The following is a 22,587-nucleotide window of genomic DNA, read 5'->3' as shown; positions in this document are numbered from 1 at the left end:
ACGAACTGTTTTTTTGTTTTCGAACAAAAGAAAATAAAAAGGAATAGGAGAAGAGCAGCAAGATACGAAGGATCTTCGCAGACATTGATATTATCGCAGCGATAACAAGGAATCACAACACTATAAGGCCTTTTTTTCTTATATATATATATATATATATATATATATATATATATACTTTCTTTTCGCTTATTATTATCTTCTCGCTCACATAAGAGTATAGGTGAGATACGTATTATATATACTTGATATCTGTGTGAGAAACATACTTACCTTTTAAGAATTAGGTGAAGAGTGGGATATAATATAACATTGCTTACATCAAGGGAATATAAGAGAAGGTTAGAAAAGAATACCACTAGTATAGTCATATATAAATATATATTTATATTGCCACGTCGATAATAAAAGAAGTACAAGGAGAAATAATAGAAAAGGAAAGAATAAAACACATACACACACAAACTCAAAAAATAATAAAATAATAATTTTGCTTTTTTACTTGTGTTTTGTTCTTCCTTTTTTCCTCCTTTTTTTTGGCCTTCTCAGTAATTTCCCACGATATTTGAATTAACTTCAAATTGCTTTATATATATATTTGTATTTATATATTGGTTTTCATTTTTATTTTGTATTTCTAATTCTAAAATTACTCTGCATTTGCGGTACTATTGCATATTGATTTCTCCTTATTTATTTACATTCCCCCACGTGAATTTTGGAAAATGGCGCAGCCCAACTCTATCTCTATTGGTCTATCGCGAGAACAGCCACAAGGGGAGGAAGAAGAGGATCAATTAAACTCCAACACGCCTTTAGTGGGAGGTGTGGGAAGTATTAACGAAGCGACACCGCGGGAAACACCAATGGGGGCTGTAGTACGGCACTCCACACGATTTGAAAAGTCCTGCACGCCACTATCACATCAACACATGGAAGAGGAAGAAAGACAAAAACAACAGGGAAATAAGAGAAATGATAGTGTGGACACCACATCCATCGTCATGGGTGTTGGACAGGCGGAGAGGAGTCAAACTGAGCAGGGGAGTGTATATATGGAAAGTCAACGCCGCAGATCATCGTGTATGAGTATTGGAATGATGGATGAACATAATGTGGATATAAAAGCCGGCGGCAGAGGGAAGAGTGATACAAATATCATTAATGCTGCTGCTGGTACGACGACGAATAATACTATCAAAAAGGTGGAGGCTGTGAGGAAAAACTCGCAGAATCAAACGCAGTATGTAAATAAAAATAGTGACACACCGCAGCGTGATCGACAGACAACACATCGTCATAGTGTGGATGTTGTGATGCCAATGAATCGCCCAACTTCACCGGTGGATCGAACATTATCACCAGTCTCCTGGAGGCATAATCCCTACACACTAACACCAACTTCCCCAACCACAGAGTCTGTTAACGCCGGTAATCGAATGAGTCCATGCATTACAACACACACCTCACTAGCGAGTAACAGTTTAACTGTAGCCATTAAAACAAATGCCGCCGTACGAAATTCACCCATCGCACTGCGACTCCCAGCTGCTGCTCCTTCCGTTACAGTTTCCGCAGGAAGTAACATCAGTAGCAGTAATAACAATAATACCAGTTTTGCCGAACGAGCTGCGTGTATTGGTGGGGGCTGTGCAACTTCTTCGCATGACTACGGACGTGCATATGCGAGCAACGAGGCTGTGGCGCGTGGTGTTGGCGGGGACGACGATGAGGATGAGTTCTGTGGTCCGCCGTCCTCCACACTTTCCATATATGAGAGTGTTTCACTGGAACAGCCAATACACGCCCAATCACATGTACAAACGCAGCAGTCTTCTTCTGTGTGGCCAACACGTCATCGTGCGAACAGCGCCTTCTGCGCCACACAAAGTAGTGGCTTTCCCCCATCTCTCAGCGCTAGTGCGGCTGCGAGTTTGTGCTCATCGCCGTCGTGTGTGTCGCCCGTGTCGCGTGGTTGTGAAATGCGACAGCGGAGTTTATCACTTTTCTCTACGCAGTCATCGCCAATGATGCGGCGGAGTTTTGCAGATTCAGCAGGTCCGTTATTTACACCAACGACAGGTCATGGGGCCGTACTGCAATCACCCTCAAATGTGTTATTGGATGAGGGCGGTAATTATATGAACCGTTATAACAGTAATAATAATAATAATAATAATAATAATAATAGTAGTAGTAGTAGTCATCATCATCATGTGAACAGCGGTTTTGGTCGGCGCTGCAGTACGGAGAGTTTGGCATCACCCTCCTGCTTTGTGCACAGTTTTGTTCCCACGTTAACTTCTCTCCCTGCTGCTACTGGTGGTACTACGCCACGTAGTACTAGTGGTGGTGGTGTTCTGGATAACACTAATGCGATTTACAACAATAAGAACTGTCCACGTCCGTCTTCCGTACAGCGTGAAGGGCAGAGCGGCAGTCTTGCCTCACTCACATCATGGAGTACAACACCGACGTCCAGTCACAGCGGCTTTCGCAGAGCTGATGAACACCGCGACACATATGATTGGGAATACTACGATGATGAGGAACATGATATTGAGGCGTATAATGCCACACTTCGGCCGAATGACGTGGGCGGTGTCTGCCAAGAGAATCAAATTAATGCAAAAACTACGAAGCTAAGAGGAGGACATTTGCAGGGGAGTAGTAACAGTCCAAGTAGGAAGAAAACAACAATGACTACACATGATGATATGGGAACGAATCCACTGAGAGTATTACACCCATTAGCACGACCACCATTAGAATCAAAACCACAACAGCAGCAACAAGAAAAAGAAGAACAAGAACAAAAAAAAGCAAACGAAAAAGCAAAAGAAAAAGTAAAACAACATATGTCTGAGCAAAAGGGAGCCATAGAGACATCACAGCAAGAGCAACAAGAACAGCAAAAACAGCAGCAACAAGAAGAGCAAGGTAGAATGGTTCCAGTCATCAGTGCAAATGATTTGGAATTAATGATGGTAAATAATCCTAAAGAAGAAGTGTTGTGCCCTGAAGGGTTTAATTTTTCTCTCTACGACGCCGATATTCGACAACATTACATAATTGAAAGTTCAAATATTGTGGCAACACGTGGGGCTGTTCGTTACGTGGCGTTTCAGGAACAATATGGTACACACTCACGATTCCGATTTCAGTTATGTAAAAGGTATATTAATAATCGTTGTGCGCAGAAGATGGATTGCCAGTACATTCACTCTCATCATATTCCATCCTCAACGTTGGTGCACGTTAATGAAAATGTCATAAGCGGTGCAGCAATAGAGGGACGTGAACTCTCTGCTGAAGTACTTCGTGGTGGAAAGAACACACAGGGATATGCAACTTTACCACCTGGTGTTCTCCTACACGTATACCCACCAAACCAGGAAAAGAGTTTTCCACAACTTATTCCATCGGAAATGATTCTTCAAACGATTGGTGCTTCTAATGTGCATAGCTTGCTTATACATTTTTCAAAGAAGAATACGATTGGCGGTGGTGGTGACGAGACCTGCAGCAGTAACGACAGCAATAACAGTAACAACACTAATAACAATAATAGTAATAAAGGAGGAGGTGATCCTACCACTGCAGATAACTCCAATGCCGCAACGAATAATAATAATAATAATAATAATAATAATAATGATACAGTGAATACAAGCGGTATCAAAGCACGTCATTGCGCTCATTTTCAATTCAATAAAATGTGTAATCTTGGTTCATCCTGCCATTTCATTCACTCACTGGTGCCGTATGTGCAGGGACTATCATGTATTCCACAAGATCCAGCGTACACGACAGCCATGTTAGCGCAACATCCTGCATTACCGCCAAATGCGGCATCGCATCATGGAGTTTACCCCGCAGCAGGCGCTGGAGTTCCATCATATCCGATGGAAATGCTTCAACAACAACAACAGGTACCACCAACACACACAACTGGTGTTCCTAATCCAATTGCTGCTTATCATCCAAATGTGCACATGACACAAATTCCAGTTTATATGCAACCCCCTGTGCATCCACAGTGGAATGCATATAACTATGGTGGAAACTATTCACCCACGGAGTACGCCATGTCAACCGGCGCTGCTGCTATCAGGTGTTTGCCCCAACAGCGTGAAACATTAACGATGATGCCACCACCACACGGACAATATTTTGCACCACAGTTCTAGACATTTTATATACACATTCATGGCCACATTGCTGATGCTATATCCTTACAAAACAGAAGAACTTTGGTAAATATAAAAGATGTTGTTGTATCATAGCACACCATCTTTATATTTACATTTGTGCTTTTAAGCATCTTTATACTTTTACATCTTTTCTTCTTCTTTCTCTTTCTCTTTCTCTATGGTATTAATCCGTCGAATTACTCCCATTCGAGGACAGCTCGCCACTGTTTTTTTTTATCTGTAAAAAGAAAAGAAAAGAAAACAACAATTTTATTCCCTATTACTTTACCTTTGGTTTTCGTCTTTGCTTTCTTATGACTTTCGTTATTCATCTTTAACTCCTTTTTTCTTTGCTTTTGTGGTTGCACTGTTTTTTTTTTTACTTAGCAATCTGCGACCACGTACTGCCAGTAAAAGAGTATTTGCCCAAGGAATATATATATATATATATATATATTGTATAACGTGTTTGTGTTTGTATGTGCGTATCACAAGCATTGTTTTCTTTTTTTTTACCGATGCAAGTATCTGTTTGTATTTTGCTTTCTTTTTCTTATTTTTTCTTTTCTTTCTTCTGTCTGTATATACGATGTAATTTTTTTGTATAAACTTGCGGCGATCGACAGAAGTAGATAAGGAGATAGTAGGAGAGAAAAGAGGACATGCATATACATAAGATATTGCATGTTATTTATGCTTTCAGTATTCTTGCATAGTTCTATTTAGCGTTTGCAGAGAACAGTATGAAAACAAAAGTGGTGGAGGAAAAGGCGAAGAGCTGATAATGAAGATGAAGAAGATGATAACCAGTGCCTTTTTTTTACATTTTTTTTTTGACTTTCTCTCTTTCCCTCGCTATGTGCATGTCGTCAATAGCATGTTTTTTTTTCCCTCTCTGCTGTTCTCTATATTGTTATAATAATACTCTGCTCTATTCACCATCTCTTCTTCAATATTTCATACGTTCTTTTCTCTGTAATGAATGTAATCCACGCACATACACAAACAAATAAAGAAAGAAGAAGAAATAGAGCGTGAGAAAGGGAGAAGGAAAACGTAAACTAGATCCACTAAAGAGCACAGCAATGGGAAAGGCTGGGATGCGAGAACTGCAGGAGGAAAAGACACTCCTCTCTGAGCTCGGCAAATTGTTTCACATCACACGCGCTAATGCCCGCGAACAGCGCATCAAACAACAAGTTGCCAAAGCAACATCTACCAATACCGTTAGCGAGACCTCGAACAACAATCCCCAGAAAGAGGGAAGTAGAAAACGAAAACAAAAACAAAAACAAAAACAACAGACACAATCAAAGAGATCTCGTAAGAGTATACGTGGAGGTACAGTGTGGGTGGTGTTAAAAGGCGGGTTTGCGCGGGTGCCGACGGAGGCCAATGGTGCCGTTATTTCAAACAATAAAAACTTTCGTGGTCGACTTTCAGAGAAACGCCGCATGGAGGCACTCGAGGCCGCTGAACAGTACGTGCAAACCGCATGGCAACAGGCGCAGGAGGCCGGTCTTCTTGTGGAGGACGGAAGCGCACCGAGCGGCGAGGAGGGTTTGCAGTACTTGCGGGAACAATACGCGGTGGCGGCGGGAATGCTGAGGCGCGATGCGATTGGATCGCGGTTTAAACAAATTGTGGATCAAACGATTCCGAGTGGATTGGCCAATGCCGCATCCTCATCGCATGTAGAAGCCACCACTACTACGGTGTATGATAAAGACAAATGGGCGGAAATCATTGCAAGGGAAAATGTTATTTTGAACCGATTTGCTGATTCTTCTGCGGTGAAGGATGACGGTGAACTTGTACACCACGAGGCGGCACAAGTGGGATCAAAGTATTACTTTAACACATTCGAGCCACTCGCAGCAGAGAGTGGGGGATCTAAGGATGTAAGTACAGGACACGCCAGTGGGAATAGTGATGCCCTTCGCGGGGAGCAGGTGCGAGATGTGCTTCCAACAAAGTGTATTGTGCGTATCCGTGGTAGTGGAAAACAGAAGCACACATCCGTTATATGTACCACAAAGGCGGTGAATTACTTCAAGTCCAATTTTATGCAAATCATTCGTAAGGAAATTGGAAACTCGAAACTTCCACGTGGTGAAGAAACTACGGAAAATAAGCAACCACAACAACGTGGCAATAACTTTCTGTCAGAGAATATCGCTAGCGGTTCATCAAAGAATAATGGGAAAAAGAGGCAGAAGTGAAATGAGAGCCTTATTCCTCTCTACACTTCTTCCACTTTTTTCCCCTTTTTTTCTTGTGTTTTTTTTATTATTTTATTTTACGTCAAAATAATGACATTTTCCCTTCATTCTTTCACGATGCGTTGAATTGGTCATTCGATATTGTTCCTGTGCGCTTTGTCTACTGGAGGGGTGGTGATGCCATGTTTTCGTGTTTCTGTCTCTATGTGTGTATGTATTTGCGACTGTATGTTTTGCATTATTATTTTTCTCTTTTTTATTATTTATTTTTCCTTTTTTTTTTCTATGAATTTGGAAGTGTGATGGCTCTGGGTATATGTGTATGGAATGATGCAACATCGTAACCTAACTTCTTCTTCTTCATGGAGTGTTTAGTACACTGTTGGTGGAAGGGGAAAACTTATCACTAGATATTAATATCTCGCGGCAGACATTCAAAGGTAGCAAAGAATGGGCGAATTAGAATAAAAAGGAGAAAAATAATAATAATAATAATAATAATAATAATAATAATAATAATAATAATAATAATAATAATAATAATAATAATAATAATAATAATAATAATAATAACAACAACAACGATTACCTGACAATAGTAAGAGAAACTATTAATTATATGATTTTGTGACTATTTGGTTGAGGATACATATGTGTTTTTCGTTGTATGCGTATGTCTATGTGTGGTTCGGTATATGGTTTTTTGTTCTTTTTTTCTTTTTTTTAAATCATTTTCTTTTCTTTTTTACCTCCTACTCGTTTTAGGTGACGTTGGCGTTGAGAGAACGTTTATCCACGCAAGAAAGAAAGGGGGAGAGAGAAAGTTGCAATTCTCCCTAAAATGTCGTTTAACTTGGTATTACGAGTAACTAAATTACCACAACAGTTTCAATCTTCTGCCAACTACCGTTATCTTCACACAGTTGGTCGTCAAAGTAGTTCCTTGCTTTGGATGTCCTCACATAAGGTCCCAGATACATCTAATTTGTTAGACACTAAATCAAAACCAATAGCAAGAACAGAGAGTTCCTCTCAACAAATTCCTCCTTATAAGAAGACACCTCTATCATCATCATCATTAATTGCATCTTCCAGTTCTACTCCTACGGATGTACCACCTTTGGTACTTGATCCACCCTTTACACCTGTGCCAGGCGAATTAGATTTGATGCAGCATGATAACTGTAACATTGATGTCTCTGATGAAGTTTCTTACAACTGCTGTAACTGCAAAAATATTCTCTTTTCCAGTGCGGCGTATGCTCCATCTAGTGCACTCGGTCAACACAGCAGTGGATGGCCAATGTTTACATCTCCAGTCTCTTCAAAGGCGTTAAAACTCCGTAGTCTTCTGCAGCGTGTGGCTGTGGAACGTGGAAGTGGGGCGCCGCTGCGGGCAACACTCGCGACTCGTGGATTACGTGTAGAAGGAGAAATGGTGCGGCGTACAAGCGGAGGAAACTGCGATCGGGCCCATCGGCAAATAACATGGCGCGAAGAATGTCTGCGGGACGTAAATAAGCGCAGTGATCCTGCGGTTGTGGAGGGATGCTGCACGGCGTGTGGTGCCTGTGTATGCCGTGTGACGGTAGAGAAACGTAGTGGTGTGATGTACGTTGTGAATCCTACAGCTGTTGTGGCGCTAAGGAGGATGGAATAAGCGATTGTGTTTAATAAGTGAGGAGTTTATTATCTTGCTCGTATTTTTTTTTTTGTTTTCAAAACTTTAAATAATAATAAGAATAATAATGTTACTTTTGTTTGTTTGTTTGTTTGAGGGAACTGCTTATTTTGTGCTATTTTTTTATTATTACTCTTGCTTGTTTTTTGTACTTTGCCGCTTATTTATTGCATTTAGTAGCGTAATGGATACACTCTCTGATGAGAAGGAGAATACTCCAGATGAGACAAAAAGGAGTGAAGAAGGGCAAAGAGAACAAGAAAAATCTTTCTTCATCAAATAAAGTAGAAACTGCCCCCAACAATGACATTACACAGCATTTATATACTACTATACATGATAGAGTCCTTGGCACTACTTTTGATCTCCTCCGCGATGTGCAAATACAACAAGAGACAACACTACAGGCTATTACTAAAGTGAAGAATGAATTAGGCGATAGAGAGGCAGAAATGCGGGAGGTGGGCGAGATCTTTGAAAAGATGCAGTTGTACGTACGGAAACTTGGTATTACGCGGAGTAATATGGCGGTACTAGATGCGAATATGGCAAAAACAAAACGAATGGTGGAAGGAATTCGTGGAAGACTAAAGAAAACGTCTGATTGGGGTCATGAGTAAGGAGGTGCATGTTGTATTTCGTTACTTATTCCAATGGCGTTTCTGTACATCTATCGGCTTACACATCACTCAGATGAAGAAAGGTGATGGTGGCGTACCCAATCTGGGAATAATGGATGAATACGATTAAGCGAAATCAAAATGTAAAATCTTTACATTTCTTCTATGTGAAAGGTTTCTTATTGCTATTATTTTCTTATCTTATTGCTCTTTTTGACATTGTTTTTTTTCTTTTCTTTGGATCCTTTCTTCACAATATAAGAAAACTTCACCTGTAATGCGAGTTAACGTGCCCAGATGCGGTGCACCTCATTAACACTAAGAGATTAGACGAATGGCGCTTTATGGTAATGTTTTTATTTTTATTTTTGCGAAAACTCTTTTTTTTTCATTGTTTTGTAAAGGTTTTTTTTCCCTCTTTTTTTCTTCCTTCTTCACTCTTTTTATTAATAACTACAATAGAGGGGAAATAGCCAGAAGAAAGGGTAGGACTTCGCAGGCTTTCCGCCTGTAATTTTCTACTTATATTTATTTATTTATTCATTTTGCTGCCGTTCTTTATTTGGGTAGAAAGAGGAGCGTAGTGATTTGATGTGTTGGAGGCGACTGTGCACGCGTGTTGATGTGCAGACGGTACTCTCGCCCATTCAATTATCGCGTGTGTTATTTACATTTCACAACACGGCGGATAACACATCCAGAGAAGTAACGGCGAATGGCGGCCATGCACGTCTTCAGCAGCAACACAAACTCTTCCGTCGACTGCTGCGGCACTTGCAGGGGGACAAGAGAAGCCCGACTTTGATGAGTTCTGCGAGTGCGGCTGTTTCTGTGGAGGTGGCGATTCCACGGAATGAACCGCTGGCCGCTAACGCCGCCCTGATGGAGCAACTCGGCGTGATGGATCTCGCAGAGCGACGCACCGTACAGTTTGCGGTTCCAAATACCACAGGCGGCGGATGTGTGATGTCCGCCGCATCGCTGGCGTCAAACTTCACAGAGGCGTGTCGTGCGGGCGTGAAGTGTCAACTACCGCCTATTGTTGTACTGCGAAAAGTACTGGCAGCCGTACGAAGGGAAAAAGAAGAAAACACCACCATAAATAGATCTGCGTTATTATCATTATATGTACCATCGGTGGCGGTGGCGGTATTGTATAGGGCGGCCACAGCGCGGCTGCTCGCTATGATTAAACGCAGCGATGAGGAAGAAGGGCGAACGGTCACTCGACGACTGCCAAAACGATGGGTGTTGGCGGAGGAAGTGCGACGTACCTGTGAACTTCTTAGTGCTCTTGACCCACAACAGAGAGATAGTGAAGAACAACATTCACAACAACAACAACAGTGGTGGCGGGAGGAAATGCGAGAGAGATTAAAGCTGGCTGCGGCCGTGCAGAATGGCGCAGTAGCTATGGATGCGCTTGAAAGACTCCTTGCATTTCATGAGAAGCACAATAACAATAACAACAACAGTAGTAGTACTGTAAATGTAAAGGCGGATTATCTATCTTTAGCCCAAGAGTTTGGTTTCGCTATATCTGCTTTTCGGCTTACGCGCGATTTTGGATCTGCAGTTATTTTATGGGAAAAATTCCTTGCCATTACCTCACAACAAAAGAATGTAGTTAACATTGAGAATGGGAATGGCAATCCAGCTGTGGAAGCAGCCGATATTGCAGCTGAAAACTTAAAGGTACTCACTCATCTCGCAGATTGTATAGACGCCAATGCTGCACATTTTACATACGTACGAGATATTGTATTACATCTATTTACATCAACCGATGTAGGTTACTATGCCACCACACGTGAGGTATCTCAAAAAGCTTTTTGTGCGCTTCTGCATGCTCTCTCACGTGTTACACTGGAAACCCGCGCAAGGATGGATGCGGCACAATCATTCTTTCGTGCAGTTCAACTTTCGTCTCATGCGGATGTTTCTATTTCCCCCAATGTGACAGAAGCACTCCTACAGGTAGCAAGTGCCGCACGTGATGGCAGTACTGCTTTACTGCTTTACAATCAGTTATCTGCTCCTAATGTTTGTCGTGCTGATGTGTCAGCAAATATAATTGCCGTACTTTTGGCAGAAAAAGATGCATTAAATGACTTAGAACGATACGTAAGCTTTGTGAGTATGCGTCGTCGCGCGATTGTCTCTTCTGCAGCGCATCTTCTCGCCGTGAAGTTGCTCCTGCAACAACAAGAAGAAGAATTACATCAAAATGCAACCATATCAGACGCCGTGTACACTGTACTCGATCTCATTGACTCACAACATGAAGTAGAACCACAAAGGACTTTTTTTCTTCGTCTACTTGTGCTTCACATTGATCTTCACAGGATCCTGCAGCGCCGGCAGCAAAACCAACAAGAAGAAGAGGATAAAGTGTTGGAAAAAATTAAATCTGACCCGCGTTGGGGGGAACATGCTCAAAGTATTCTGCAGTCATGGCGTGAAGAGTTGTATAAAAGAGGAGTTACAACAACCGCCTGCACAACTCTGCAGCTCTTACAACGTATTCGACAGCAATTTATAGACTTGGACGCAGTATATCGTGAAGAGAAGGAAGGAATTACAACCACAGAAACGTCAACAGTAACTCTTGGAAAAGGGATATCATCGCTAATCTCTTGTATTGACAGTATCCTCTTTGACTTCTCCCTTGGTTGGTTACGGCACCGCGCTTCTGCAGAGCGCACACCACGATTTCATCTGCCAGTTGCAGAACTCCAGTACCGTATAATGCGTGAAGACACTACGGAGAAACCGGTAAAGGCTCTCTGCTATGCTACTTTGGGATTAACCGATGTGACGAAACGAAATCCAGTAGAGTGTAGGAAAATTGTGCTAGAGACGTTTAATAAATTACGTGCTGCTGGACGTGAGGGAAATATGGTTGTGTTGGGTTTTAGCGACTATGTACGTCTTTGTTCTCTTGAAGACACCAGCATGATGTGTACGGAATGCACGACGTCTGCCATGGAACCTGCTTCTATTGATAAGTTCTGTTTCAGCCTAGATTCTATGAATAACTACGAACCGCCGTTGTATGTTACAGATGCACTTGGTGAGTTGCAGCTGCAGAAGGCATTACATTCAGAGACAGGAGTTCAATGTATTGAATCAATTGATATGTCAAAACTTGATTCTTTAATGAACGACAATTGCCACAATATCTGTAGTCGCATTATTAACAGTACTATAGTGGGAAAGTGGTTAACAGCATGGCTTGCAGAATCGTTTGTTTTTCAGCCGGTGGTACGCGGTATTTTTGAGCGACAACTAGAATTGTTGCTGCGAACGGTGCCACTTTCTACTGCATCTGTAACAACAGAAGGAGATGATAAACCTATTGTGACAGAACCCACGGTTGATGAAGAATCAACAGTCCTTCAGTGGTTTGTCTCTGTTCGGTGATGAAAGATGAATTTGGATTTTTGAAGAAACCCCTTTTAGTTCTATTTTCACTCTCTTCATGCTGGTGGAATACGTTACAGTGAATTTTACTCACATTCTATTTATTTATTTATTTCATTCTTGTGTATGTGTTTTTCTGTTATTTAGGCCGTTTAAAGTCATCATTAGAAATATTCCTTTTTCCTTTTCTGTTTTTTTTTTTGTTCTCTTGGCGGGGTTCAGGCGTTCCCTTTATTGCTTTGCTGTTCTTGCTCGTGTTGTTGTTAATGATTTGTTTTCTTTCCATTGTTTTTTATTTTTGTTTTTTATTTTATTTTTGATTTTGGTAGCAGAAAAAAATACACTCTTACCAGTGAGATAAAGGCTAGTGGGTGTGTGTGTGACTGTGTCTATTTATTACCTGTTTCTGATAGTATTTGCAGGTTTGTTTTGTTTTTTTATTTACTTTTTGTTTTAGGCGACGGCTAAAAAGAAAAAGAAAAAACAACTCTGGGATTTTACGGAATGCGAAAGGGTCTGAAAGTGAAGAATGATGCCGCCCGTGTTGCTCTTATTGAACTTCTTGTTGAAAAGCGTGTGCGTTTTCTGGAGTACTTGAGTGAGTTACACCGTGGCGGGGTGCTGTGGATGGGTACTGTTCGCCTCACACGGCGGGATGTTGTGAAGTACTTCAGCGGCAGTAACAGCGGCGGTCATCGCGGGGAAAACAACTGCGTGGTGTATTCCCTCCCGACCACTGCTGCAATAGAGACAACGACAACAACAATGGGGGAAGCGTTATCGACTAGAGCAGAAGGAGAGACAGAGGATATGGTTTTAAAAATGAAGCCAATTCCTGGTTTACCGCAAATGGTTGGAAATTCTTGGTTATCTGCACGTATGCCATGTTACTTGTGTCTTGCACTATCGCTTGCGGATATATTGCGAGCGGAACTTCCGAGAAGAGAATTTATTGAGTCTTTTTATGCACTTTTATTGGAAATGGATGTACGATTTGCGGCTGGTACTGCAGCGAAGGCTATCGCACAACTTAATCTTCGCAATTATCGTCAGCAACAACAACAAATGCATCTTGTAGAATCTTTATCTTTTCTTGGTACCAGTAATAGCAGCAACATTGATAGCACCTCGTCTGCTCCTCTTGGAACTGGAAGTGGAACTGGTGGTGGTGGTAGTGGTAATATTAGTAATAATAATAATAATAATAATAATAATAATAATAATAATGGTACTTTTCTATACGGCGCGTGGGATGCGGAAAACCAAGTAAAATATCACTATTTGAATCTTGAGCACCTTGCCTACATTAAAGCAACGGATGTACGATATGAGGAGTTGATTATTCCTCTCTGCTTGCATCTGATACTAGCGTATAAACGTTTCGCGGACTATGACGTGACAAATAGTGAGGCGAGTGCGAAGCGTGTTTTATCCATTGATCGTCGCCTGCAGCAACTATTTTTTACTGTTATTAGCAAAGAACTCGGAAAGATTGCCCGGGGTAAACTACTACAGCAGACATTGTTGCTCTCAACTGATGGTCTTTTTGCGGAATTTGGTAGTACGCATGGTAACACACAAGCTCTTTTGCAGGATCTTCTTGGGCGGCCTGACAGTAGCAATAGTTCTACTGTAGTGACAACGAACAGTAGCGGTAGCGGTAGCAAAGGCGATAACAAGGGTAATACAGCTGAGAATTTTCCCGTTGATTCAGATGAGGAGGAGGAGGAGGAGGAGGAAGAGAGATTGTCACACCCATAATAATGAAGGCAGAAAAGAAGAGTTGTGTTTTTCTTCAATGTGTGTATAGTTGATGAGTGGGTGTATGCATTACTTGCAATTTGATTTTTATTGAATTGGTTTTTTTTTTTCTCCTCTCTCTGGTTCTCTCACTCTACTCGTGTATACATGTGTATGTGTGCTTTTTTTTTTCTCTGAATTGTTTTCCACTTTCCTTCACGCGAATAACGTATTCGCTTTGTTAAGGGGTACTTGGACAGTGCTAGAGACTCCAGAAAAGGACAAAAAACAAAACAAATCAAAAAAAAAGAGAGGTGTGTAATTCTCTGCCATATTTGCAATGCCACCTCCTGTACTGGCTGTTCGACAGTTTGTCTTTACCCATGAACTTCCACCAGACTGTGTACTGGATGACAGTATGGATGAAAACCATAGAAGTAAGCAGAGCCATAGTCTTGTAGATGATGAGATTGTCGCTACAGAGAGAACAGTGCCGGTGGTGGAAATTACGGCGCAAGTCCTTTCATTTGGGCGGCGTTGTTTTTGGGTGCATCTCTCCGAGGCGCGTCTTCGCAGTGATGCGCCGCCGCCGGTGTTTGGCCCCTGCGCCGTCGCAATTGCCGGCATCTCTGAAGACATCACATCCACCGCTCTCATCGACGATGTGCCGCTCCCACTGCAATCGCAAAAACAACAAGATCAGGAATCCGGTTATGGCGCACCGAACCCGCAGACGGTGTTTGCACAGAGTCTTGCGCAGCGGCTTGCAAGGCGTTTGCAGAAGATGTGCGGTACAGCCGTTACAGTTTACGTTGCGTGTGGTTTGACTGGTGAGAAGGTTGAACTTTTGGGCACACCGGCTGGGTGCAGTTTTGATGTTACGATGCGCTTTGGTGCCGCGGTGTTTAATCATGTGCTCGAACTTATCCGTGATGATTTATTACCGGATGGTGTAACAGCATAATTTCGTGCTTTATTGCGACATCGTTTGAGAGTCGTAGGAGAAGAGGATAGGAAGAGAGTTCAAAGAAGGAAGATAAAAGAGGATAGAAAATAATAACGAATGATATATCTGTATTGGTGACTTTGCGGTGTGTGTACATGTGAGAAAAAGAAGGAAAGAGAGAGAGGAGAGTGTGTGTGCGTTTGTTTGTCTCTGTGTTGGGGTTGATTTCTATCTTTGATTCCTCTGCTAGGTCTCAAATTCTTTCTGGAGAGATATATATCTGTTCATTGTTTCATCTCTTTTATTATTTTTGAACTCTTTCCCCTCACTTCTGTACGACACACACGGTCTTATAAAACACCATCAAGAGTTTGACAAAAAAAAAAAAACAGCAAAAATAAGACCATATTAAGAGGCACACAAAGAAACAGAGATACCCAAGCATTACTAGCGCTTATACCCCCCTGAGCCTTTGCCTACAACCTCAGATATTTATATATATAAATAAATATCTGTGAAATGACAGCTACGAGGGTCTACACGGCAGAAGAAGTTGCCACACACACCACTGCAGCTGATGGTTGGCTTATCATTGACGGCGACGTACTTAACGTATCATCATTCCTCGATGATCACCCCGGTGGCCGCGATGTACTACTCGCACTACTCGGCACAGACGCATCGCAGGCATTTGCGGATGTACATCACAGTAAAGCCGCCCGCCGACGTTTCGCCTCGTTGCAAGTTGGAAGAATTGACGGTCCCCGCGACATGCGCCTCGTCGAAGTTAAGACCGAACAAGAAGCCGCCGCCGCCAATGACAAGAACGCCTGTTGGCTTGTTATTGCAAATAAGGTGTACAATCTCACACCGTTTCTTGACATGCACCCAGGCGGTCGTGATGTACTGCTCTGTTATGCAGGCGCAGACGCATCGCAGCCATTTGCGGATGTACATCACAGCAAGAACGCACATCGCATGATGGAGAAGTATTACGTCACGGATTTACATCCTGAAGATCGGGTGGTCGCGGAAGAAGCGAAGCCTGAAAGCAACGGTAATATTGTCGATGCCAAGGGCTGGACGCATGGTAATCCATATGCATCAGTTGATCAATTCATCATTTCTCAACTGAAAATGGGAGGCATGGTGCTGGTAGTGATCGCTGCAGTTATATATGCGGTGATGCAACTCTGAGATTGAACAAACTGAGGTGGGTATCTCCTCTTTCTTTCTCTTTCCTTTTCTCTATCTTACACATATACACATAAACGTATATATATATATACGTTTATGCGCATAGAGAGAGAAAGAGAAAAAGAAAGAAAATAGTGATAGAGACTAAATAAGGGTAATGACATGAATTATTATTTTTTATCATTATTGTTCTTCATTGCCCTTGTTAATATATGGTTGACAGATTGAAATAATAAAATTACCTGAAAAGATCTACCGGTGGATAGAGCAGAAAGTACAAACACACAATTTCTTTTGCTGATTGTGTGCACAAACACACAAAAGAAAGAAAAGCAGTAAGCAATCATTTATCTGTTTATTTATTTATTTATTTTTTTTTGTTCACTCTTTACTTCCCGAACCAATCCGCCTTGGTAACAAATAAACGGCGCTCAAGAGAAAGGTAGGAAGATCTGTATATGGAAGGTATGACTATTATGAAGCAAATAAAAAGATATATATATATATATATATATATATATATAGAGAGAGAGAGAGAGAGAGAGAGAGAGAAGAGATTAGCCCTACCGCAACTTGTTTTTTTTACAAAAAATGTACATGTCAACTAAAACGGAACTAGGAAAATTGAATTATATATATTTTTTTAGTATATTGCACTGGTGGTAATCTCTGGTACATGCTGGAATGGGGGAGTGGGAGCAAGGGAAAAAAATAACCCCGAAAATAATATGGACAAAGCTTTTTGTCAATAGTGCGATGCTCGTAATGATCTGTATTTATTTATTTTTCCATAAAATACCTGTAAATACTCTTTTGATCCTTTTATGTTGTGTTTCTATTTTATTTTACTGCCGCCTTCTCTTAATATCATCGATATTGTTTTGTAACTATCTTGGAAAAAAAAAGAAACAACTTCATATTTATTTTGGCATTTATTTATTTTATAATTGTTTGTTTCCCTATCATTATATTTGGTTCTATTTGTCCTATGTTAGTTTGACTTAAGGGAGTACTTTTTTTTTGTCTTTGTGTGTCTCTGTGTGGGTTGGGGTGGGGCGCTAAAAAAAAAAAATTGAGTTCTTAGGTGATTTCTCTAATATCTTGGAGGAAAGATGCCAAAGCGTCTTAGGGTTGATGGAAGTGCAGTAAATAGTATGAAGGATAAAAATGCCAAAGTGGAACACAAAAATGGGGTAAAGTCAACTGCATATATGCCAGATGATTCTCTAGCTGTGGTAAGTAAAAAACGTTTTGAGGCGTATGTTCAGCAGTGGATGTCTGAGACAAGTGGGGCACGACGACCACCGCCAACATCGCTTCCTTTTGCTGAACCACTTCCTACTATTCTGGATTTGATGATGCCACTAAAAACGTCTTGTACAAATAAAGCTCTTTTACTTAATGATGAACATATGAAGGTTTCGCATACTATCAGTGTTACAGAAAATGATAAGGTAAAACAGTCTACTTTAATACCTTACGCAGAAGGAACGGGTGTGGTGTACGATGATGTGATGCTACAACATGAGTCAAATGATCCAGAAGACTACGAGCGTCCTGGACGTCTTAAGCGTACGGTGGATCATTTACGTGCGATTGGTCTTATGGCATGTTGTCGTCGTATTCCGCGTCATATTGCACGTACCAAAGAACTACGCTTGGTGCATTCTATTGATCACATTGATAGCGTTGACCAGCTGGAGTTTGCAGTATCTCTTCGTAAACCTGGTAGTACGTCAAGCATCGGTCAGGATCTCTACGCTAACATCAGTACTTCTAGAGCAGCCCGTATGGCCGCAGGATGTGCTATTTCAGCAGCACTGAGTGTTGTACGAGGTGAAGTTCGCAATGCTTTTGCGTTGGTTCGCCCTCCTGGACATCACGCCAGTGCAAATGCCGCATCTGGTTTCTGTTTTTTTAACAATGTTGCTGTAGCTGTGCGAGTAGCGCAACAGGAACTTCGTCAACGGGGAGTGTCCGCACCACGGGCTTTGGTACTTGACTGGGATGTACATCACTGTGATGGAACAGAGAGTATTTTTTACGAGGATCCATCTGTGGTTGTTGTATCGATTCATCAATATGGATCTGCTCGGGGACATGTCTTACGGAAAACTCCTTCTGTTTTTACAGACACCATCGATGTGAACTCATTGGCTGCTCTTATGGAACAAACAACAGCAGAAGAACCGAACAGCAACGTTAGTGCAAGCAATACTAGAGGATGTGATGATGATAATGATGCTGAGAAAAAGGCTGATACTACCACTAAAAACGATAGCATCTCACAAAGGGAAAAAAGAAAAGAAGAAAATGATGAAAAAAATGAACTTATTTTGTCATCAAAAGAAAACTTAGAAGATAAACGTCCGAGAAAGCCTGTGGATTATGAGAAACTGGCAGCTGATATGGAGGAGGATGATGAAGCCATTGCAAGAATTTTTGGTCTTGCACCGGATGATCCAGATAATGCCATGTCATCATCATCCTCTGCTAGCACTAATAGCAAAAGCAACGTTTCGTTGGCAACATCCTCTTCTACTGGGTTTGGATTGAAGAGACTCCCGGGTGACACAGAAGGGTTTTCCTTTGAAGATGAGGTAAATCACGATACCCAAGAGGCATTTTACCCTGGAACAGGACATATTGAACGTGTTGGTGGTGAAGAAAATGAAGCTGCACGGGGAAAGAATATTAATATTCCATGGGCTGTTGCAGGAATGGGCGATTTAGAGTATATTCAGGTACTTTTAGGCTTAGTTGCTCCAGTAATTCGTGAGTATATACCAGATATTGTCTTTATTAGCTGTGGATTTGATAGTGCCTATGGCGATTTGCTTGGTTCTATGCGTATGACAGCTTCTGGTTATTATTTGCTCACAAAGGCAATTGCTTCCCTATGTCCACGTCTTGTAGTGGTTCTTGAGGGCGGCTATCATCTCTCCAATGTTGCCCGCTGTTCTGAAGCGGTCATGCGTGCATTGCTCGAGTGCAGTGGTGCGGTGGCGTTGCCGCGCAGTGGTATGTTGTGGTGTCAGACGGAAGAGCTTATAAAACAGGTTCAACGAACGCATGAGGGTTATTGGAAATGCTTTTCTAATCAAGAATAACGAACCGGGGGTCGAGATAAAAAGTGAGCAAAAGAGGAGAAAATGTACAACCAACCAAACGTATTTAAAGGAGAACTCTATCTAGAGAAAAAAAAGAAATCGGATGAAAATGTGTAAAAAAAAAATAAGAAGAACAATAAATAGCAAGGAATATTTGATGAATTACAGGTAAAGTACTATTTTATGAATAATAGTACGTACATTGTGTGACAAAAGATGAGTGGTAGATACATGCTATTGCGTTTCTTATTTCTTTTTGCCTCGCTCACTTTATTCTGTCCTGTACTATGCTTTGGTGGAAGCTCAAGGAGTTATTGTGCTTCTATCATTCATGTCATTTATACCGAATCTTGCTTTCCTGCTTATTTGTATTCTTTTCTCTCTCTCTCTCATATTCTCTTATATATATTTTTTCTTTTTGTTTGGCTATTATTATTATTATTATTATTATTATTATTATTATTATTATTATTATTATTATTATTATTATTATTATTATTATTATTATTTTGCTATTTCCTTCTCTTTTTTTCCTTCCTTAATGTACTTCTTCACCTAATTGCAATTGTTCTTCCAAGAGGGAGAGAGAGCTAGGGGGAAAAAGGGAGATAAAGAAAAAAAAGGAGTACATGACTTCAATTTGTCTTATTTTTTGCGCCACTGGTCATGTAGGAGGCGCTGCAGCTGCACATGTATTGGAACATGGTCATTATGACGTTGTCCGTTTGACCACTCGTCGACCAGAGGCACTTCGGAATAAAACCATGAAAATCAGCAGTAAGGCTCGTTTAGAGGTGGTGCAGTGTGATCTAAACAATGAACAAGATATCCGACGTGCATTTTCTGGAGGCGTTAAAGCTGTCTTTCTCATTACCCCGGATGACTTTTTTGATGATGCATGGCTTGACAAGATTCGACTCACAATTCAGTACTACGCTTCGTGTGTGCGAGCGGCAGTAAAGAAGGGAACCCTCTACCGAATTGTATGTCTATCAACAATTGGTGCAGAACTGTTGGAAGACGCCGGTGACTTATCAGTTTCAGGGGAACTAGAGGATGTTATCATAGATGCTGCATCTGATAGGTTTGTAGAGGTCATTTGCATACGTCCTGGATACTTTTTCAGTAATTTTCGTACAGAAATAAGTGAAGCACTAACAACAGGTGTTATGACGACAGAAATGCTAGCTGATGCGCGATTTCCTTGTCAGGCACCAGAAGATGTTGGGAAGCGTGTCGGTATGGCTCTTGTGCAACCATTTTATGCAGTTTCGGATGCAAATTGTAATTCTAATTTGTCAAGAAAAACAGTAATTCAGTTTGCTTTTCCAACACCATACAGTGTTGGTGATATGGCTCGAGTTCTTCAAGAAATTACGGGAAAATATATTCACTTGCATGTCCTTTCAGAGTCTGAATGGCGACCTATACTTGAGGCTTCTGGGTTTCCACCGCGTCGTGTGCAAAGTCTCGTGGAGATGTCTAACTGCATGGTTACCGGCCGGGCCCATTTTGACACATCGGTTGGAAAAATAGAAAATGCAACCACGTCATTGGAGGAATACCTACGTGATTTTGTGCAGGAGGATGTACGAGTGTAGTGAGTTTACCACAATTGTGTAGAGTAGACTCTATGGCCAAAAGTTGATGTAACTTTCCTTTCTTTTTGTTTTTGCTTTTATGGAGAATCGGATTTCAGCTTTGTTTCTAACGTGCATTGCAGGTACAAGATGAGACATTACATATGTTGTATCATGTACTTTGTAACCTTCCTTCTGTGAAGCATTTCCTTCTTGGTGTTGAGAAAAAATAAATTGTTTTTTTTTCCCTTTCCTTTTTGTATTCGAAGAACGAGCACGCAAGCACGCACGCACAAGTAGTGATAAAAGAAAAGACGAAATAGGTACCCCCTTCCCCCCCAAACAAAAACAAGAGAGAAAGAAAGGGGAAAAAACAACAAAAACAGAAATAAGTGCGTAAGGTGAAATAAAAGATGTCGACAACTTTGGTCCGGCGAGATGGTCGTGGTGAGCGGGAGATGCGCGGTAAAGAATTGCAGACGTCGGTTTTTAATCAATTTGACGGTTCTGCTTGGTATGCACAGGGCCTTACAACTGTGGTAGCTGCAATTAACGGTCCTGTTGCGGCACGGCAGGAAGACTACCGAAAATGTGATGTGCGTGTTAACGTTACACGCGCGGCACGTGTACCACCGGCCGGTGGTACGGATCGACTCTGTCTGGAACAGGAGCGAGAAGAACAGCGCCGTACGGATGGGGAAGCGGGGCGTCTTCTTAAAACGTTCGTGGAGGCGGTGGTGTTATTGGAGCGATTCCCCCGATGCGTACTTGAGATACACGTTACAGTGCTGGCCGACGACGGATCACTACTTGCCGTTGCGACAAATGCAGTGATGTGTGCATTACTGGACGCCGGTGTGCCGTGCCGCACCACAATTGCCGCTGTAAGTGTTGCCGTTTGTGCACCACCTGATAAAGAAATACTCTTACCATTAGCATCATCCGGACCTTCAGCAGAAGGAGGATCATCGTTGACATCTTTGCTCTTGCTCGACCCTACCATAGCGGAAGAGGCAACAGACGAGGTGCGGAGTGTAGCGACCACGACATTTATCCTCTCCAATCCAAATGGTGGAGGCGGTGGGGTACTCGCAAGCAACATGCATTTGTGCCCACGCCGCTCTAAGCATGTTAAAAGCGTTTCAGCAAAGGACTTTGCGGATATGGCTGCCCTGGCGGCACGCGCAGCAGTAACCATTTTTGCGTTTATGCAGAACTGTGGTGTACCCTTGGAATGATTAATGAACGACTTCTATGTTCTTGTTTTCCTTTTCGCAGACGTGGCGCAGGGTCAGACGAAGCGTGGCGTGAGCTAAAGGAGGAAAGGAAAAAAAACGGCATGGTGTCTTTTTCTCTTCTTTCTTTCTTTTTCTTTCTTTTTTTCTCTCCTTCTCATAATATATACATATATAAAAAGATAATTATACTCAAAGAATATGAGAATTGAGACGGAATGACCTTTGTTTTATCCCCAGTTTGTGCTTCCTGCGACTGTGTGGATATGGGTGTGTGTGTATCTGTATCCCTCTCTAGAAAGGAGAAGAAAGGTAGTAAATGACGGGTAGAACGTGTGGTTTGGTTTCAATAATTACGCAACGTGATAATGGGTTTGAAGAAAGGAAGGCAATGATGAGAATGAAACTCCCAATGTACACACCATTCAGCGGATCCCTAATAATTCCCTCCCTATCTCTCTTCCTTTCTCTATCTGCACCCACGTGTTGTCTCCCATTTCATACTTTATCTTTCTCTCTCCTTCTCCTTTTTTTCCCCTCCATCTTCTTCTTCTTTTGCTTCTCTCCGCTACCCAAGCCCTGCTTTACGCTTCTCAAGGAATTGCCCTTCGCCCCGCCCGCATGACCGCCCACGCGGAGC

At 41.7% G+C, this 22,587-nt stretch overlaps 11 protein-coding genes across 11 annotated transcripts, besides 1 other annotated feature; all 11 read left to right on the top strand.

Annotated features, from left to right (window-relative positions):
* Positions 1–725: 725 nt before the first annotated feature.
* On the top strand, positions 726–4,190 carry LSM04_007937 (uncharacterized protein; the record flags this gene model as incomplete). The annotated part of the gene is made up of 1 exon (XM_067330112.1): positions 726–4,190. The coding sequence occupies one exon, from the start codon at positions 726–728 to the stop codon at positions 4,188–4,190; it is 3,465 nt and encodes a 1,154-aa protein (XP_067190341.1).
* Positions 4,191–5,278: 1,088 nt separating this feature from the next.
* LSM04_008073 (uncharacterized protein) lies at positions 5,279–6,415 on the top strand (the record flags this gene model as incomplete). Its single annotated transcript, XM_067330101.1, has 1 exon — positions 5,279–6,415. One exon carries the CDS (start codon positions 5,279–5,281, stop codon positions 6,413–6,415), a length of 1,137 nt encoding a protein of 378 aa, XP_067190346.1.
* Positions 6,416–7,256: 841 nt separating this feature from the next.
* LSM04_001869 (uncharacterized protein) lies at positions 7,257–8,075 on the top strand (the record flags this gene model as incomplete). Its single annotated transcript, XM_067330090.1, has 1 exon — positions 7,257–8,075. The coding sequence occupies one exon, from the start codon at positions 7,257–7,259 to the stop codon at positions 8,073–8,075; it is 819 nt and encodes a 272-aa protein (XP_067190289.1).
* Positions 8,076–8,317: 242 nt separating this feature from the next.
* LSM04_002007 (uncharacterized protein) lies at positions 8,318–8,716 on the top strand (the record flags this gene model as incomplete). The annotated part of the gene is made up of 1 exon (XM_067330079.1): positions 8,318–8,716. The coding sequence occupies one exon, from the start codon at positions 8,318–8,320 to the stop codon at positions 8,714–8,716; it is 399 nt and encodes a 132-aa protein (XP_067190290.1).
* Positions 8,717–9,307: 591 nt separating this feature from the next.
* On the top strand, positions 9,308–12,139 carry LSM04_000128 (uncharacterized protein; the record flags this gene model as incomplete). The annotated part of the gene is made up of 1 exon (XM_067330068.1): positions 9,308–12,139. One exon carries the CDS (start codon positions 9,308–9,310, stop codon positions 12,137–12,139), a length of 2,832 nt encoding a protein of 943 aa, XP_067190268.1.
* A 504-nt stretch (positions 12,140–12,643) lies between these two features.
* On the top strand, positions 12,644–13,900 carry LSM04_000716 (uncharacterized protein; the record flags this gene model as incomplete). Its single annotated transcript, XM_067330057.1, has 1 exon — positions 12,644–13,900. The coding sequence occupies one exon, from the start codon at positions 12,644–12,646 to the stop codon at positions 13,898–13,900; it is 1,257 nt and encodes a 418-aa protein (XP_067190277.1).
* Positions 13,901–14,219: 319 nt separating this feature from the next.
* On the top strand, positions 14,220–14,843 carry LSM04_007997 (uncharacterized protein; the record flags this gene model as incomplete). Its single annotated transcript, XM_067330046.1, has 1 exon — positions 14,220–14,843. The coding sequence occupies one exon, from the start codon at positions 14,220–14,222 to the stop codon at positions 14,841–14,843; it is 624 nt and encodes a 207-aa protein (XP_067190344.1).
* A 501-nt stretch (positions 14,844–15,344) lies between these two features.
* LSM04_005196 (Cytochrome b5-like heme/steroid binding domain) lies at positions 15,345–16,022 on the top strand (the record flags this gene model as incomplete). The annotated part of the gene is made up of 1 exon (XM_067330031.1): positions 15,345–16,022. One exon carries the CDS (start codon positions 15,345–15,347, stop codon positions 16,020–16,022), a length of 678 nt encoding a protein of 225 aa, XP_067190322.1.
* Positions 16,023–17,134: 1,112 nt separating this feature from the next.
* On the top strand, positions 17,135–19,132 carry LSM04_007053 (Histone deacetylase domain; the record flags this gene model as incomplete). Its single annotated transcript, XM_067330020.1, has 1 exon — positions 17,135–19,132. The coding sequence occupies one exon, from the start codon at positions 17,135–17,137 to the stop codon at positions 19,130–19,132; it is 1,998 nt and encodes a 665-aa protein (XP_067190334.1).
* Positions 19,133–19,761: 629 nt separating this feature from the next.
* On the top strand, positions 19,762–20,733 carry LSM04_007394 (NAD(P)-binding domain; the record flags this gene model as incomplete). Its single annotated transcript, XM_067330009.1, has 1 exon — positions 19,762–20,733. The coding sequence occupies one exon, from the start codon at positions 19,762–19,764 to the stop codon at positions 20,731–20,733; it is 972 nt and encodes a 323-aa protein (XP_067190337.1).
* A 392-nt stretch (positions 20,734–21,125) lies between these two features.
* On the top strand, positions 21,126–21,950 carry LSM04_007528 (Exoribonuclease; the record flags this gene model as incomplete). Its single annotated transcript, XM_067329998.1, has 1 exon — positions 21,126–21,950. The coding sequence occupies one exon, from the start codon at positions 21,126–21,128 to the stop codon at positions 21,948–21,950; it is 825 nt and encodes a 274-aa protein (XP_067190338.1).
* Positions 21,951–22,515: 565 nt separating this feature from the next.
* Positions 22,516–22,536: a sequence feature (Short protein (LSM04_000605, KAH9593224.1) was converted to a misc_feature.).
* Between the last annotated feature and the right edge of the window lie 51 nt (positions 22,537–22,587).

The sequence above is a fragment of the Trypanosoma melophagium genome (assembly GCF_022059095.1).
Source record: "Trypanosoma melophagium isolate St. Kilda chromosome Unknown ctg28segment0, whole genome shotgun sequence".
Taxonomy (NCBI): Eukaryota; Euglenozoa; class Kinetoplastea; order Trypanosomatida; family Trypanosomatidae; genus Trypanosoma; species Trypanosoma melophagium.
Note: the sequence above shows the minus strand (reverse complement) of the source record. Positions and strands in the feature narration are given on the sequence as shown.